The sequence below is a fragment of the Notothenia rossii genome (genome assembly GCF_949606895.1).
Source record: "Notothenia rossii genome assembly, chromosome: 6".
NCBI classification, from domain to species: domain Eukaryota; kingdom Metazoa; phylum Chordata; class Actinopteri; order Perciformes; family Nototheniidae; genus Notothenia; species Notothenia rossii.
In genome coordinates, this window is record NC_136909.1 from 7,198,649 (window position 1) to 7,211,949 (window position 13,301).

The following is a 13,301-nucleotide window of genomic DNA, read 5'->3' on the forward strand; positions in this document are numbered from 1 at the left end:
CAGTTTAGTGTCAGTGGAGTTGCTCTGTAAACTGTTTTTTTATTGGAAGAGAGCTACACCAAACTTCATTTAGAAACTCGCAGTTCAATTTTAATTGGTTTACACCCACGCTTACAAACACATGCCACCCAGGAATAATTGCTTTTACAAAGAGCCGACTTCCACTCTTAAGTTCGGCACAGTTATTATATACTAAAAGTAATGTATTTAAGTGATATTTTAAGTTGCAAACTGTATGACTTAACACAAAACAGAGTCGCCTATCACTAACATGGGTGTTAGAAAACAAGGCCACTATAAAGCTTTTGCATGAGTTGAGATTGTACAGAAATTAGGATGTATGTTGTTTTGTTAGACTTTTTTCTTCAGAAGCTCATTAATTTTGCCCCAATTGGTTGTTGCATCTTGTATAAAGTTTATAGAATAATCAGGGTTACTCCGCTGCAGTTAGCTTTGTGGATTTAGGGATAAGAGCGCCCTCAAGTGGCAGATGTTGGGATTTATGCCACTGTTTTGGATGGAGAATATGAAGCGGAAGTCGTCATCATTGCGGAAAGAGGCAACTTTTTTTATAACTTTTTTTAATGTACTGTTATTCCAACTTTAATATAAACTGTAATTAAAGCTCAAAGGTCAAAAAGAAAGAGGGGCAGAAGAAGAAAGAAAGATAGATAGATGGAGAGATATTTTAATACTCTACTCTACCATGGTTAAGAATGAATGAGATACATTTTAGAACTGCGACTGCGTTACCTTTCTGTAACGGTAACGCAGATTAAGCTAATCAGCTAGCAACAGTTTGCTCTATTCTCTCAGGATGTCGTACAGGAAGACTTTAAAAACTAAGCACCAAATATGTATAGAAATATACTACAGAAACATGACAATAACAAGAATAATCTATTAACTGTATTTTCAGGGAAAGTGTATTATTTGTTTATCACTTTGTTTATATTAATTTGTGTTCATTTATTATTATTAATTGATAAAGGGACAGATCATTATTGTCCACACTCCAGCACAGTAGGTGGCGGTAATGCACCTTAACTCTGGTTGTTGCCGCCATAAAACCAACGAAGAAGAAGCTTGTTGGACTGTCTATATTAGCTTTGCTATTCTCTTGAGCTACTGACAGCATTATTTTTAGTTTAATAGCTTAAAAAAACTGCCATCTGATTAAAACTGTGGCAAAGAAAGGGCGTTTTGTTTCAGTTGGTGTATTGGAATCACCAAATAAAACACAACATAATCAAAAGCGAGGGAGAAGACTGCGTTACCTTTCTTTAACGGTAACGCAGATTAAGCTAATCAGCTAGCAACAGTTTGCTCTATTCTCTCAGGATGTCGTACAGGAAGACTTTAAAACTTGTGTGCGGGCTGGTTGGAGGATCTGCCGTCTTGGTGTTCGCTGCAGCCGCCACAGACTCCCGGGGATTGTTCGGTGATCTCCGGGGAGGAGAGGCGGGTCGCTGGTCCAGACTGTCCGTCCTGAGAGCTGCGCAGCCGGCGTGGACTCCTGCCAACCACACGCCGAGCCCCACCGGACACTCCTGGGACTTTAACTGGGATAAGTACGTGGTGCTTTATTTGCTGTGTATTTTTCACATAGTATTGATAATTCAGTTTCTTTGACAGATACTCAACATTATAATGATAAAGAGAAAGGAAATAGAAACAAGAAATCAATTGTACACAGGAAAAAGGAATCTGGTTTAAATAAGTAAATAAGGCTTATTCAATTCATACTAGTTCTTTATTTGGAGTCGTATAGTATTGATAATTCAGTCTCATTGGCAAATCATCAACATTATAAACGAAGAGAGAGGAAACAGAAACTGAAACAAGAACTACATATTACACAGGAACAAGTCATCTGGTTTAAACAAGTCAATACATGCATGTCCTTAATGTAATTCTAGGGTTTACTTTTAATCCATACTAATTCTTTATTTGGAGTCACACAGTATTCTCTAATACAGTTTGAGGGACAGATACTTAATCATTTTAGTGACCAAAAAAGAGAATAGAATAAAGTAAAATAAAGTAAATAGAAACTGAACAAGTTACTTCAAAGTACCAAAAGTAATCTGAATTGATTGAACTGGACACCTGCCAACCACAGCCAAACCCAACAGGACACACCTGGGACTTTAAAATACGAACTGTAACGAAAACAAAATAGTACACCGGGGGAAAATCTGGTTTAAAAAAGGTCAATAAATGCATGTATTTAGTTATTTTAATTCATACTAGTTCTTTATTTGGAGTAAATAAATGTATGGAAGTAAAAGTAGGAGTGGAAAGAAGAAGTAAAACGTAGCCAAACATGTAAATACTCAAGTAAAGTACGAGTACCTTAAAGCTGTATTTAAATATAGTACTTTGATTAATCTACTTAGTTACTTTACACCTCTGACACTTAGGATAGTGAGAGGCCGAGAGGGATTCCTTATTCTTCCTGCTGCCATTTTTCCCAATTAGTCAACTGTGAATAGCACATTTTTAAATGGATTCTGCTTATCGTCTTCTCAAAGTAACATGTCTGGAAATTCTCAGTGTCCTACTGCTCATCATCTTAGATCACGTCAACACAGTTCACAATCCCTCAAGTTAACCACGTCCGACAAAGCCTCTTTAATCCCAGGATGACCTCCTCTCTCCTCTGCAGGAGAGACCCGTCTGCACTGACCAATGGGAAGAAGAAGGAGAGCTCCACTGAAGACCCCAGCTCCGAGCAGGACAACGGGAAACCCAAAGCCACGAGGAACATCCTCCTCATCCGACACTCGCAGTACAACCTGAGCGGCCTCAGCGACAAGGAGAGGATCCTCACTCCTTTAGGTGCTCGTTCTTCACCTTTTGGATAAGATAATAACACGTTTATTTATTATAGCACATTTCACAGAAATAGAATTCACAAGAAAGAACGAAAGTTCAAATGAAGACCACAGGAACATGAATACAATAACCACAAGGCATACATTTAAGGTCCACATAAAACCAAAACACAACACAGCCCACGTGGAGTCCTGAAAGGAACCAACATGAGAACAGAACACATCTCACACATAACAGATAGAAACAAAAGCCAATGTAGGCTGTGGCTCAGTGGGTAGTGCGCTGAACTTGGAATCAGGGGGATAGCAAGTTGGAGTCCCACTGCAGTCAGCATGTCGTTGTGTCCCTGAGACACTTCACCCCAAATCGCTCCTGTGGGGATTGTACACAATACTGAATGTATGGAAGTCGCGTTGGATAAAAGCGTCTAACAAGTGTAATGTAATGTAATGTAATGTAAAAGTATAGGTCTTCAGTCGTTAGTAAGAGAAGATAAGAAGTACTTTATTCACCCCAAATTGGGTCATTTTTGCATCACAAGACAAGGCATTGTGAATAAGAGAAATAAACAATCCAAAATGTAAATATCTCAAATGGAAATAAAAAAAGCATAGTTACAAATATACATGTGGAAATATACATTTACAGGAACAACATATAAAGCAGGATATTATATATACATGAATTGTGCAAGGAATGGATGATCACATATTAGATGGAAAATGTTCATTGGGAGCTCGAGTCCAGTTCTCAAGAGAAGCGATGGAGCAGAGAGTTCTCTTCCAGCCGGAGGAGATTTGTTATAAAGTGAGCTTGCAGTCGGCATGAATGTTTTCCTGTATCGGTCCTTGTGATGTTTAGACATATCTTAGATGTGTGCCGTCTCTGATAGTCTAACAGCATGTGTCCACTGTAGCACACTACTAATCAATCAATCAATCAATCAATCACTTTATTAATCCTGCAAGCAGCTTATGCCCACAGGCAGGAACATACAGGAAGAAGGCACACCTGGATGTGGATCATTCCAATTTACACGATAAATAGTTCATAGCATCACAATAATAAATCAATAACTAATCAAGTTAAAAAGCCTTTCAAGAATTTAAAAGTTTGAGTGCAGAGGGGATGAACGATTTTGAAAAGCGATTAGTCCATTTGTCCTAAGCACAGTAATCTCTGTTTGCAAGTCAGCTGTCGAACACAAATGGTTCCTGGCTGTTCCCGTCAGAGCAGCCATTTGTTATAACAGATATTGTGTCTCCACTTCCAGGTCGTGAGCAGGCGGAGCTGACGGGCTCCAGGTTGGCGGCGCTGGGAATCAAGTATGACGTTCTGATCCACTCCAGCATGTCCAGAGCCACGGAGACGGCCAATATTATCAGCAAACACCTTGAAGGTAGTGGAAAGAGCGGCGCTGACAAACACCGAGGCTTCTCCCTATGGTTTTGTCCCTTCCCAAACGTGTGCTAACATTCCTCCTCGCTCCCTCTGTGTCACGGGTGTAGGAGTGGACCTGGTGAGCTGTGACCTGCTGCGAGAGGGAGCTCCTATCGAGCCGGTTCCACCCGTCACCCACTGGAAGCCTGACGCTGTGGTGAGAGAACACACACACACACACACACACACACACACACACACACACACACACACACACACACACACACACACACACACACACACACACACACACACACACACACACACACACAGCACAATGTAATCTGAGATAATTATCAGCTGGAGTAAGGGGTGCAAAGAGGCCCTTTTAACAAGTCCAACACGCACACACACACACATGTACACACACACACACACACACACACACACATGTACACACATACACTCACTCACTCACAAAATATTTATATTTCAGTTTAGCTCAATTTAGATTTAGAGTGTTGTAATATATTACTATTCTATTATTAAACAACTCAAATGCATACTTAGTTGCCTTTACCAGTATACATTCTTTAAGCATTCAACTGTCTTCCATGTGGTCTTTAACTATCTTACAAAGTCTTGAATTGATCTTGTCCATAAGCTGCACAAATCAAGTTTAAATGGACATTTTGTACCAGTTGTAAAATAGTATGTTATGATTGAAGTTGCAACGGGTTTGCTGAGCCTTATTGCAAAACTTACCTCAGTGATATTAAGCCATGTTGGTTTTCTGATTTCATATTCACTAAGGCCTTATTTTAACATAATTATATTCTCAATCTTCATTTCAACGCCAATATTTCCTTTTGGGCCGTGCAGCTGCAGTTAAGTGATTCACTGCTGGTTAAAACCTTTAGTAGCAGAAACATCGTACATTCCCCACAATGCACTGCAGCATCATACATTAACCCTGTCATGTGACAAGGACAGCTTTCAACCTCTCTACCCTCCTCCAGCAGTACCACGAAGATGGAGCTCGTATCGAGGCAGCCTTCCGGCGCTACATCCACCGCGCCGACACCAAGCAGAAGGAGGACAGCTACGAGATCATCGTGTGCCACGCCAACGTCATCCGGTACTTCGTCTGCAGGTTGGTCTCTCAGCCGAACTCTGTGTATGTCGTTCAGCTAAGACTAGAGGGTGGTCTTCCTGCTTCGCTCACTATTGTGTTTAAACTAGAGCTAATCAAATAGCATTATGGACCAGTGCAATAACCAAAGAGTTACATTTGGTAAAGGCAAAATATGTGAAGATATCTAAATGAAGAATCGAGGCCCATCTCACAAATGGTATCCAAACCATGATCATTTTAATATCATTTTTCAATGATAATCTGAATATTGTTCAGAAAGGGTCGTTCACACTTAAATCGTAAATTATGTTGCAATATCACTCAAAATAATATACAATGATTTTTACGTTTTTTTTAAAAAAATCTTGCAAAACTAGTTTAAACTATTAAGCAATATCTTTTTGATTATGTGCTGAACTTGTCTCGTTAAACTCTTAAGGGAACTCTAAATAGAAATGTCCAGTTTAATCTTAATATATTAGCCCTTTTGTTTTTATTGGTTTCCTCTGCGTCTGGTTGAAATAGTTTATTTAGTTTATCTAGTTTGTTATGACAAAGGTTTAATAGAGTCGTCCAGAAACTTTTGAAGACCGAAAGCAGATGGGATTTTTCTGTAGATTTGGGAATATTGTAGAAAATAAGGTATGTGGCAAACACACGTTTTTCTCAGAGAGATAATCTTCACATATTGACACCACTTTTATACATTTTAAAGCGTAAATGCAATCTCCAGAAGTAAAAAGTTAACATTTGATGAGCCGCATCAGCACTGCTAAGCTAAAGGTGGCTAATGCTCGCCGTGTTGACATTTAGTCTCATTCAGAAACTTGTTAGCAACCGCCGTATTTAGTTCATGAATAAAAGCTTCAGATATTCACCAATGTAGTCATTACCGTACGTATCTTATCTGTTCAGACGAGGGAATCAGAAGCGGTAAAATGCGAACTAATTTCTGGATTTTAGGACTCATTCCTGCACCGCTCCATATCGTTCAAAAGACTACTTACTAGACCGATTAACCCACGATTTGTACTATAATATAATCCTTCCTCTCGTTGTCTCAGGGCTCTGCAGTTTCCCCCTGAAGGCTGGTTGCGGATGGGCTTGAACAACGGCAGCATCACGTGGCTCACTATCCGGCCCAGCGGCAGGGTGGCCCTCAGGACTCTGGGGGACTCGGGATTCATGCCCCCCGACAAACTGACTCGCACCTGACGGCCTCACGCATTTCTCTGGGACTCTGATTTCAGTCGGTTGGTTGCAGGGTCAAAGCTCAGTTCTCTCCTTAAGTGTCTTGAAAATTACTTTTGATGTTATTGTTTTGTAAGTGAACTATCATCATGTAATGACACTCTGTGGTCGTGATTACTTCGTGCCATAGAACGCCAGCAGAAGTGATCAAACAGCTGCGTCTGAATGTAACTGAGGATTTTTACAAAGTGACTGATTTTTAAACCAAAAAAAAAGTTGTATTTGTATAGCTGTTGTAAATGCAAACCCTGCTCTTAGCTTTACAGCTGTCACTGTATGCTGGAGTGTGGATTAGTGTGTTGTATGGTGCAGCTGTAGTAAATAAAGTGAAATGATGAACACCTCAGTTTGTCACATTTCTTAAAGAGGCCCTATTATGTGTTATATATGTTTTTGTTCATGGAAATCAGGGGCGTCCAAATGCGGCCCGCGGACCATTTTGAATCGGCCCTCAGCAAATTCCAAAAGTACAATGGGGTATGGCCCACAAATGAAACTTGTGCTTGTCTTATATTGTACTTCTTAAATATAAATGTAAAAATATATTACACGGTAGTATTCATGTGGTAATGAAACCACTTTTCAAATAAATTCAGTCGATTAAATTTGGAAACATTTTCTAACACATCTTAGTTGATAAGAAAAAAGCCCAATGACTTATTTCCATAACAAGCTTGAAATACACCCTTCATATTTCTCCTTATTATAATCACTCTGAGGCTTCTGCGTTAAGGGATGAGCTGCCAACACTCACAAGCATCATTTATACATTTGATTGATTTTACTAACTTATAACTGAACTTATGAGGCAATATACCTCCTTTAGTGAGCGGCCCAGCCCTTCGTATATTTTCTGTATGTGGCCCTCGGTGAAAAAAGTTTGGACACCCCTGCTGTAAATGGTCTGCAAACGCTAAAATCCAAAAGTTCCCTCCAGAGGGAATTTTCTACTGGCTAGCTCTCTAATACATTGAATGGCTAAGGGGGCTCGACATATCTAAGCGGTTGACCAATCGCAACACAGCCGACCAGCTAACCAATCAGAGCAGACTGGTCTCTGGTTTCAGACAGAGGGTGAAAAGAAGGCTGTCACTTCCAAAAGGGACACTAGTTTCTCTTCAGTGTGAACACGGCGGTGAATTTCAAGATTAGCTCTCCAGTGGGACGAATGCGATAATATGCCTGAAGTTCATCTACCGTATTGAGAGATTTGCCACATTGGTCACAGCTGTACAGTTTCTCTCCAGTGTGAGTGCGTTGGTGGACTTTCAGGGCATTACCCAAAGAAAAAGAATTTCCCACGCTGGTCACAGCTGTTTGGTTTCAAGGTGCCAGTGAGAGGTAGTCGTGCAGAGACCTAAAAACATAAAACAAGCCCATTTGATTTTATATGACCAAATTATACTTGATTCTATTTTCTTTCATTTAAAACAAACAAGAAATAGTCAAACTAAAATTCATTAAAAATAAAAGCTTTGAGGTTATTGTGAACAATTTCTCTAAGTGTAACAGGTTTAAAAATAACACAAAAATACAAGTTTTCCTTTACAAACTTGAACTAGTGTATACCAAAATAAAAAAATATATTGTTTATATTTTATAATATATTTAATTATTTGTATTCCACCTTTTTATTTTTTATGTAACGCTCCGAACGAAAACATTTTCCAATTCGGGATCAATAATCTATCTATGTTATTCATTATAACAAGGAAATTACATAATCTGTAAACACAAACAATATGTTTGTATCTTGTCAGTTTGTATGTGATATGGACCTTGAGTCTGAAATAAAGATCGAATTGAATTGAATATGCAGTAATGTGAGTCTGTTTTAAAGTCTTTATTGATTTTATTTGAGTATTTAATACAAAAGGACAGAATACAAATCTGGAATATTTTCTCACTTGTGCTCCCAGACGCACTTTTAACCAGCACACACACTTTAAATCTGTTAATGTGGACAGTTCCCTCTTCCCTCCGCTCTACGCTCTGCGGGTGAAGTGCTGTGAGTCTCTGAACTCGAGGTAGAGGCTGAACAGGAGGTGCAGAGCCTGGATTCTGCAGCCGTGGTGCACCGGGACGTCCAGCAGGGCGCAGACGGCGTCGCTGTACTGGTCCAGGCTGCAGGCCAGGCGGGCGGGGGGGGGGTGCAGGCGGCCCAGCAGCTCTTCCAGCTCGGGGGGCCACTCCTGCATCAGGCTGTCGATGTCCGGCATGCTGCGGCCGTAGTGTACGCTGGCGGGTGGTTTGGATCGATGCAACGCGCTGATGCTCTCCATCCAGCTGTCCACAGCGCGAGGGTTAGAGAGCGGACTCAACACACTGGTCACCTTCTTCAGCTGCAGGGAGAGAGGGATCGTATACAGATGTATCTAAAGTCTTATCATATTTATTTGACTGTAACAGTGATACAACCAGCACAGAGGTGTTTAAAGCATGTATTACGTTTTATTAAGATGACGCTTTTAATGTTAAGAAATTTAAAGCAACATTATTTTGCAATATTTCATTTGTTTTATGTTTTATGTCTTGTAAATATATATATATACCACCTTATCTAATGAGCCCTTATAATCTTAATTTAATGGTATTAAAGGACTGTTTTTTCAACATACAAAGTTTACCGGATGATCTCAGGAAAGAGTGTGTGTGTGTGTGTGTGTGTGTGTGTGTGTGTGTGTGTGTGTGTGTGTGTGTGTGTGTGTGTGTGTGTGTTAGGGATGCCAGCGATTATTCGATTATTCGAATATTCGTTACAGTCTCCATAATCGAAAATTATTTTTAAAATTCGATTTTATTTATATATTTTTTAAATATTATTTATGTTTTTGTTTTTTTTCCTGGCTTAGTTTCAACCAAAATTTAGACTAATGCTAATAATAGTAATAGTATTAATAATTGTAAATGGCCGGGGCGGGGCGGCGGGCGTCGAATAATCGATTATTATTCGCCAGGGCTGGCCGATTTTCGATTTTGATCATGGTCAGTTTCTGGCATCCCGTGTGTGTGTGTGTGATAGAGGTGTGTGAGTGTGTGTGTGTGTGTGAGAGATATAGCAGTGTGTGTGTGATAGAGGTGTGTGTGTGTGTGTGTGTGTGTGTGTGTGTGTGTGTGTGTGTGTGTGTGTGTGTGTGTGTGTGTGTGTGTGTGTGTGTGTGTGTGTGTGTGTGTGTGTGTGTGTGTGTGTGTTAGGGATGCCAGCGATTATTCGATTATTCGAATATTCGTTACAGTCTCCATAATCGAAAATTATTTTTAAAATTCGATTTTATTTATATATTTTTTAAATATTATTTATGTTTTAGTTTTTTTTCCTGGCTTAGTTTCAACCAAAATATAGACTAATGCTAATAATAGTAATAGTATTAATAATTGTAAATGGCCGGGGCGGGGCGGCGGGCGTCGAATAATCGATTATTATTCGCCAGGGCTGGCTGATTTTGATCATGGTCAGTTTCTGGCATCCCGTGTGTGTGTGTGTGTGTGTGTGTGTGTGTGTGTGTGTGTGTGTGTGTGTGTGTGTGTGTGTGTGTGTGTGTGTGTGTGTGTGTGTGTGTGTGTGTGTGTGTGTGTGTGTGTGAGAGATATAGCAGTGTATGTGTGTGTCTGTGATAGAGGTGTGTGTGTGTGTGTGTGTGTGTGTGTGTGTGTGTGTGTGTGTGTGTGTGTGTGTGTGTGTGTGTGTGTGTGTGTGTGTGTGTGTACCTCGGTGGCCCCGTGCTGTTTGCTCTCCTCTGAGAGCCACAGCGACAGCACCGTGGGGTCCGACTGCTTCACGCTGGGCTCGTCCAGAAACAGCAGACCCAGACTGTCCTCTTTCCCATCCGGCCGCGGCACCTGAACGCACCACGGGTTACAGACAGAGCTCAAGGGTCACACAGAGGTCAGGGGTCACCGATAAGGGGACATTCCGATGACCTCTACATGTATTTTTGTAATTTTCTTCACAACAATAACAGGATTAAACGTAATCAAAAGTCACTTTTGAAAACAATAGCGGTGGCCAGATGTTTTGAAAACCGACAGCTACCTTGAGGAAGGCGTCGATGTCTCCCACTGCGGGGATGAAGTCGGGGATGAAGGGCTTCAGGCTGTGTTCCAACTCTATGCTCTGAGGACTGTACCTGAGAGCAAAAATCACACATCGGATAATTCTCTTCTTTTATCGCTGACATGTCAAATATGACATGTGTCGTGTATATGATGTTATATGGAGAGAGTGCAGGAGAGTATTTTGTCTTTTGGCGATAAAACTGTGAGGCAGTGAAAGTTTAAAAACGTAAACATGTTGAAGAAATATTGAACTTTAGTGAAGCAGATTTTTGCAGAAAATTGAAGAAATACTTGTGACTTAAAAAGGAACAATTAAAATTGTGATGTGATTCTGAAGTATTTATGTGAATGTTCCTCTCAGAGATGCAGGTAGTAAATACTCTGCAGGTAGTAAATACTCTGCAGGTAGTAAACGAGGTGTGTGTTTGTGTACTGACCGGGTGATGTACTGGAACAGCTCTCTGATCTCCGTGGTGACGGGCAGGTTGGCGTAGTCCGCCGGGTCGTACGCTCCCTCCGGAGGCTTCCCAGACTCCTCGTCATCCTCAGACTCCTCTTCATTAGAGTCCTCATCCTCCTCCTCCTCCTCTTCCTCTTCTTCCTCCTCCTCGTTTGGACTGACACCCGATTGCACCCCCCTCGCCTCGTCCTCGTCAAACTCGTCGCTGTTGGCTGACATTAAGCCTCGCCCCCTTCTGCTGGGCTGGGACTCTGACTGAAAACACAGAAAATAATCAGAGTCAGAGGAGAGAGCAGTACTGTGTGTACTTTTACTGCTTATACCTTAACATGGAGCCGATAATACTTATGTACCTTTACTGTTGAAATGTTAACCAGATGGATCTGATAACTGTGTACTTTTACTGCTTATACCTTAACATAGAGCTGATAATACTTATGTACCTTCACTGTTGAAATGTTAACCAGATGGATCTGATCATAATTGTGTTCTTTTACCACTGATACTTTCACATGGAGCTGATAATACTCATGTTAACTAACTGTTGATACTCTTAATACATTGAGATGTATTGATGTACTTTTACCATTGATTCTCTTCCATGAAGAGGTTAATACTTGTCTTTTAAGAGCTTATACTCAAACATAAAGCTTTACACTATGATAAAGTGAATACATGCAATACTTATGTACTATTACTATTTATACTTTACACCAAGCTACTAATGTTTGTGTACTTGTGTACTCACTTGTCACTGCTGATGCTTTTACTACATGAAGCTGGTAATACTTGTACTGCAGATACTTTGACATGAAGAAGAAAATAAATGTGTACTTTTACCTTTGATGCATTAAGATGAAGCTGACCATACTACCTTTATCTACATGTAATGGATAATAAGTGTGCATACTTGCTACTGATACTTTAACCTCAAGTGGATAATGCTGCTTGTGTACTTTTACAAATCAAACTTATATATAAAGCTGATACTGTTTAATTTGACTGCCTTGACTTTAACACAGATCTGATAATGCTGTTGTACTTTTACTGCTTATACTTTTGATAAAGATTAAATGACTTGGGCACTTTTTCTAATAATCTTACATGGAGCGGATACTACTTGTGTACTCTGTTACTGTTTATACTTGACGTGACTTGAGTTCACTATAGCTGTGTACTTTTAAAGCTGATACTATAACATGAAGCTGATCATGTTTAGCAGTGTTAATATAAACAGTAAGATTATTGTCACAACATTATCTCCGTGAACACACACGCTAAAGAGCTGCTGGAGCTCCTTCCCCGGTGTGTGTGAACGCTGAAGCCCGGCGGATGTTACCTGTTTCCCGGGAGTCGGGCTGTAAACACTCTCCTCGGAGTCCACCACCTCCAGGCTCTCGTCGTACGGCTGGTTCTTCAGCAGTCTGCTGTCTTTCTCTCCCCGCTCCATGTGCCACTAACAGCCTGCCGTTACACACATTAATCTCCCAGGCGTTTTAGTCCCGGAAAAAACGTTTATTTAGTTTACCGTTTAGCCACTAAGCATCAAAAGCTAAAAACAAACCGAACCACGGGCGGCTCTAAATCGGTCCGAGGCAACAAAAACGGTTTAACTGATCAAATAACGGATAAAATAACATAACAATAGACTAGCTCTATGATGTGTTTTAACGGTCTCTCAAACACATTAAATTAGTTGTAAACTGTCCAATAATCTGCGTCAAAGCCCGTTAGCAAAGCCTAGCTTCTGGAGGCTGCATCCCATGGATGTATGTATCCTGGCAACGGACCGTCGCGCAATGCATCATGGGAGAATCGAAACACTGCCCGCTAGTGGTGAAAGAGAAACAAATGGAGAAAATGAGGCTGGATTACAACTGTTTTTGTTTACATTTGACCATTAAACATGTTTTGGAGAAGTTTGAGAGTCTGTGTTTTTTGACGTGAGTTCACTGTTAGCTCATTTCAACCACTTTGACACATATTGTCTGAGTTTAAGCTCTATTAAGCGCTAGTTTTTCAATAAACACTGAATTGGACTACTTTTTGTAATGTGAAAAGGGTTGCAATTACTCACAATCCCAATGGGAATCAATATCCGACTCTATGCAGCTCATTAGGTGTAATGCACATTTTTTTTGTTAACAAGATGTCTATAACATACTAATAAGTGCTTTAGCA

At 40.4% G+C, this 13,301-nt stretch overlaps 2 protein-coding genes across 5 annotated transcripts; one reads left to right on the top strand and one right to left on the bottom strand.

Moving 5' to 3' along the window:
• The first annotated feature begins 1,044 nt into the window (after positions 1-1,044).
• On the top strand, positions 1,045-6,950 carry pgam5 (PGAM family member 5, serine/threonine protein phosphatase, mitochondrial). 4 transcript variants are annotated; one of them, XM_079690061.1, is made up of 6 exons: positions 1,045-1,571; positions 2,669-2,841; positions 4,112-4,237; positions 4,347-4,435; positions 5,238-5,371; positions 6,418-6,950. In XM_079690061.1, exons 1-6 carry the CDS (start codon positions 1,342-1,344, stop codon positions 6,566-6,568), a joined length of 903 nt encoding a protein of 300 aa, XP_079546187.1. In that variant the 5' UTR covers positions 1,045-1,341; the 3' UTR covers positions 6,569-6,950. The 4 variants fall into 4 exon arrangements, with proteins under 4 accessions (XP_079546187.1, XP_079546188.1, XP_079546185.1 ...); XM_079690062.1 differs by having other exon boundaries at positions 5,241-5,371; XM_079690059.1 differs by having other exon boundaries at positions 4,112-4,236; positions 4,340-4,435.
• A 1,313-nt stretch (positions 6,951-8,263) lies between these two features.
• On the bottom strand, positions 8,264-12,934 carry ift46 (intraflagellar transport 46 homolog (Chlamydomonas)). The gene is made up of 5 exons (XM_079690068.1): positions 12,460-12,934; positions 11,098-11,375; positions 10,638-10,731; positions 10,313-10,444; positions 8,264-8,946 (listed from the first exon to the last, which is right to left on the bottom strand). Exons 1-5 carry the CDS (start codon positions 12,568-12,570, stop codon positions 8,590-8,592), a joined length of 972 nt encoding a protein of 323 aa, XP_079546194.1. The 5' UTR covers positions 12,571-12,934; the 3' UTR covers positions 8,264-8,589.
• Positions 12,935-13,301: the final 367 nt, after the last annotated feature.

Bases quoted from the DNA above. Each gene is read 5' to 3' on its own strand.
- pgam5 (XM_079690059.1), top strand. From the start codon at position 1,342: ATGTCGTACAGGAAGACTTTAAAACTTGTGTGCGGGCTGGTTGGAGGA. The intron at 1,572-2,668 runs GTACGTGGTGCT...TCTCCTCTGCAG, and splicing joins TGGGACTTTAACTGGGATAA to GAGAGACCCGTCTGCACTGA. The intron at 4,237-4,339 runs GGTAGTGGAAAG...CTCTGTGTCACG, and splicing joins TTATCAGCAAACACCTTGAA to GGTGTAGGAGTGGACCTGGT.
- ift46 (XM_079690068.1), bottom strand. From the start codon at position 12,570: ATGGAGCGGGGAGAGAAAGACAGCAGACTGCTGAAGAACCAGCCGTAC. The intron at 11,376-12,459 runs GTAACATCCGCC...CTGTGTTTTCAG, and splicing joins GCCCGACTCCCGGGAAACAG to TCAGAGTCCCAGCCCAGCAG. The intron at 8,947-10,312 runs GTACACACACAC...CTCTCCCTGCAG, and splicing joins AACAGCACGGGGCCACCGAG to CTGAAGAAGGTGACCAGTGT.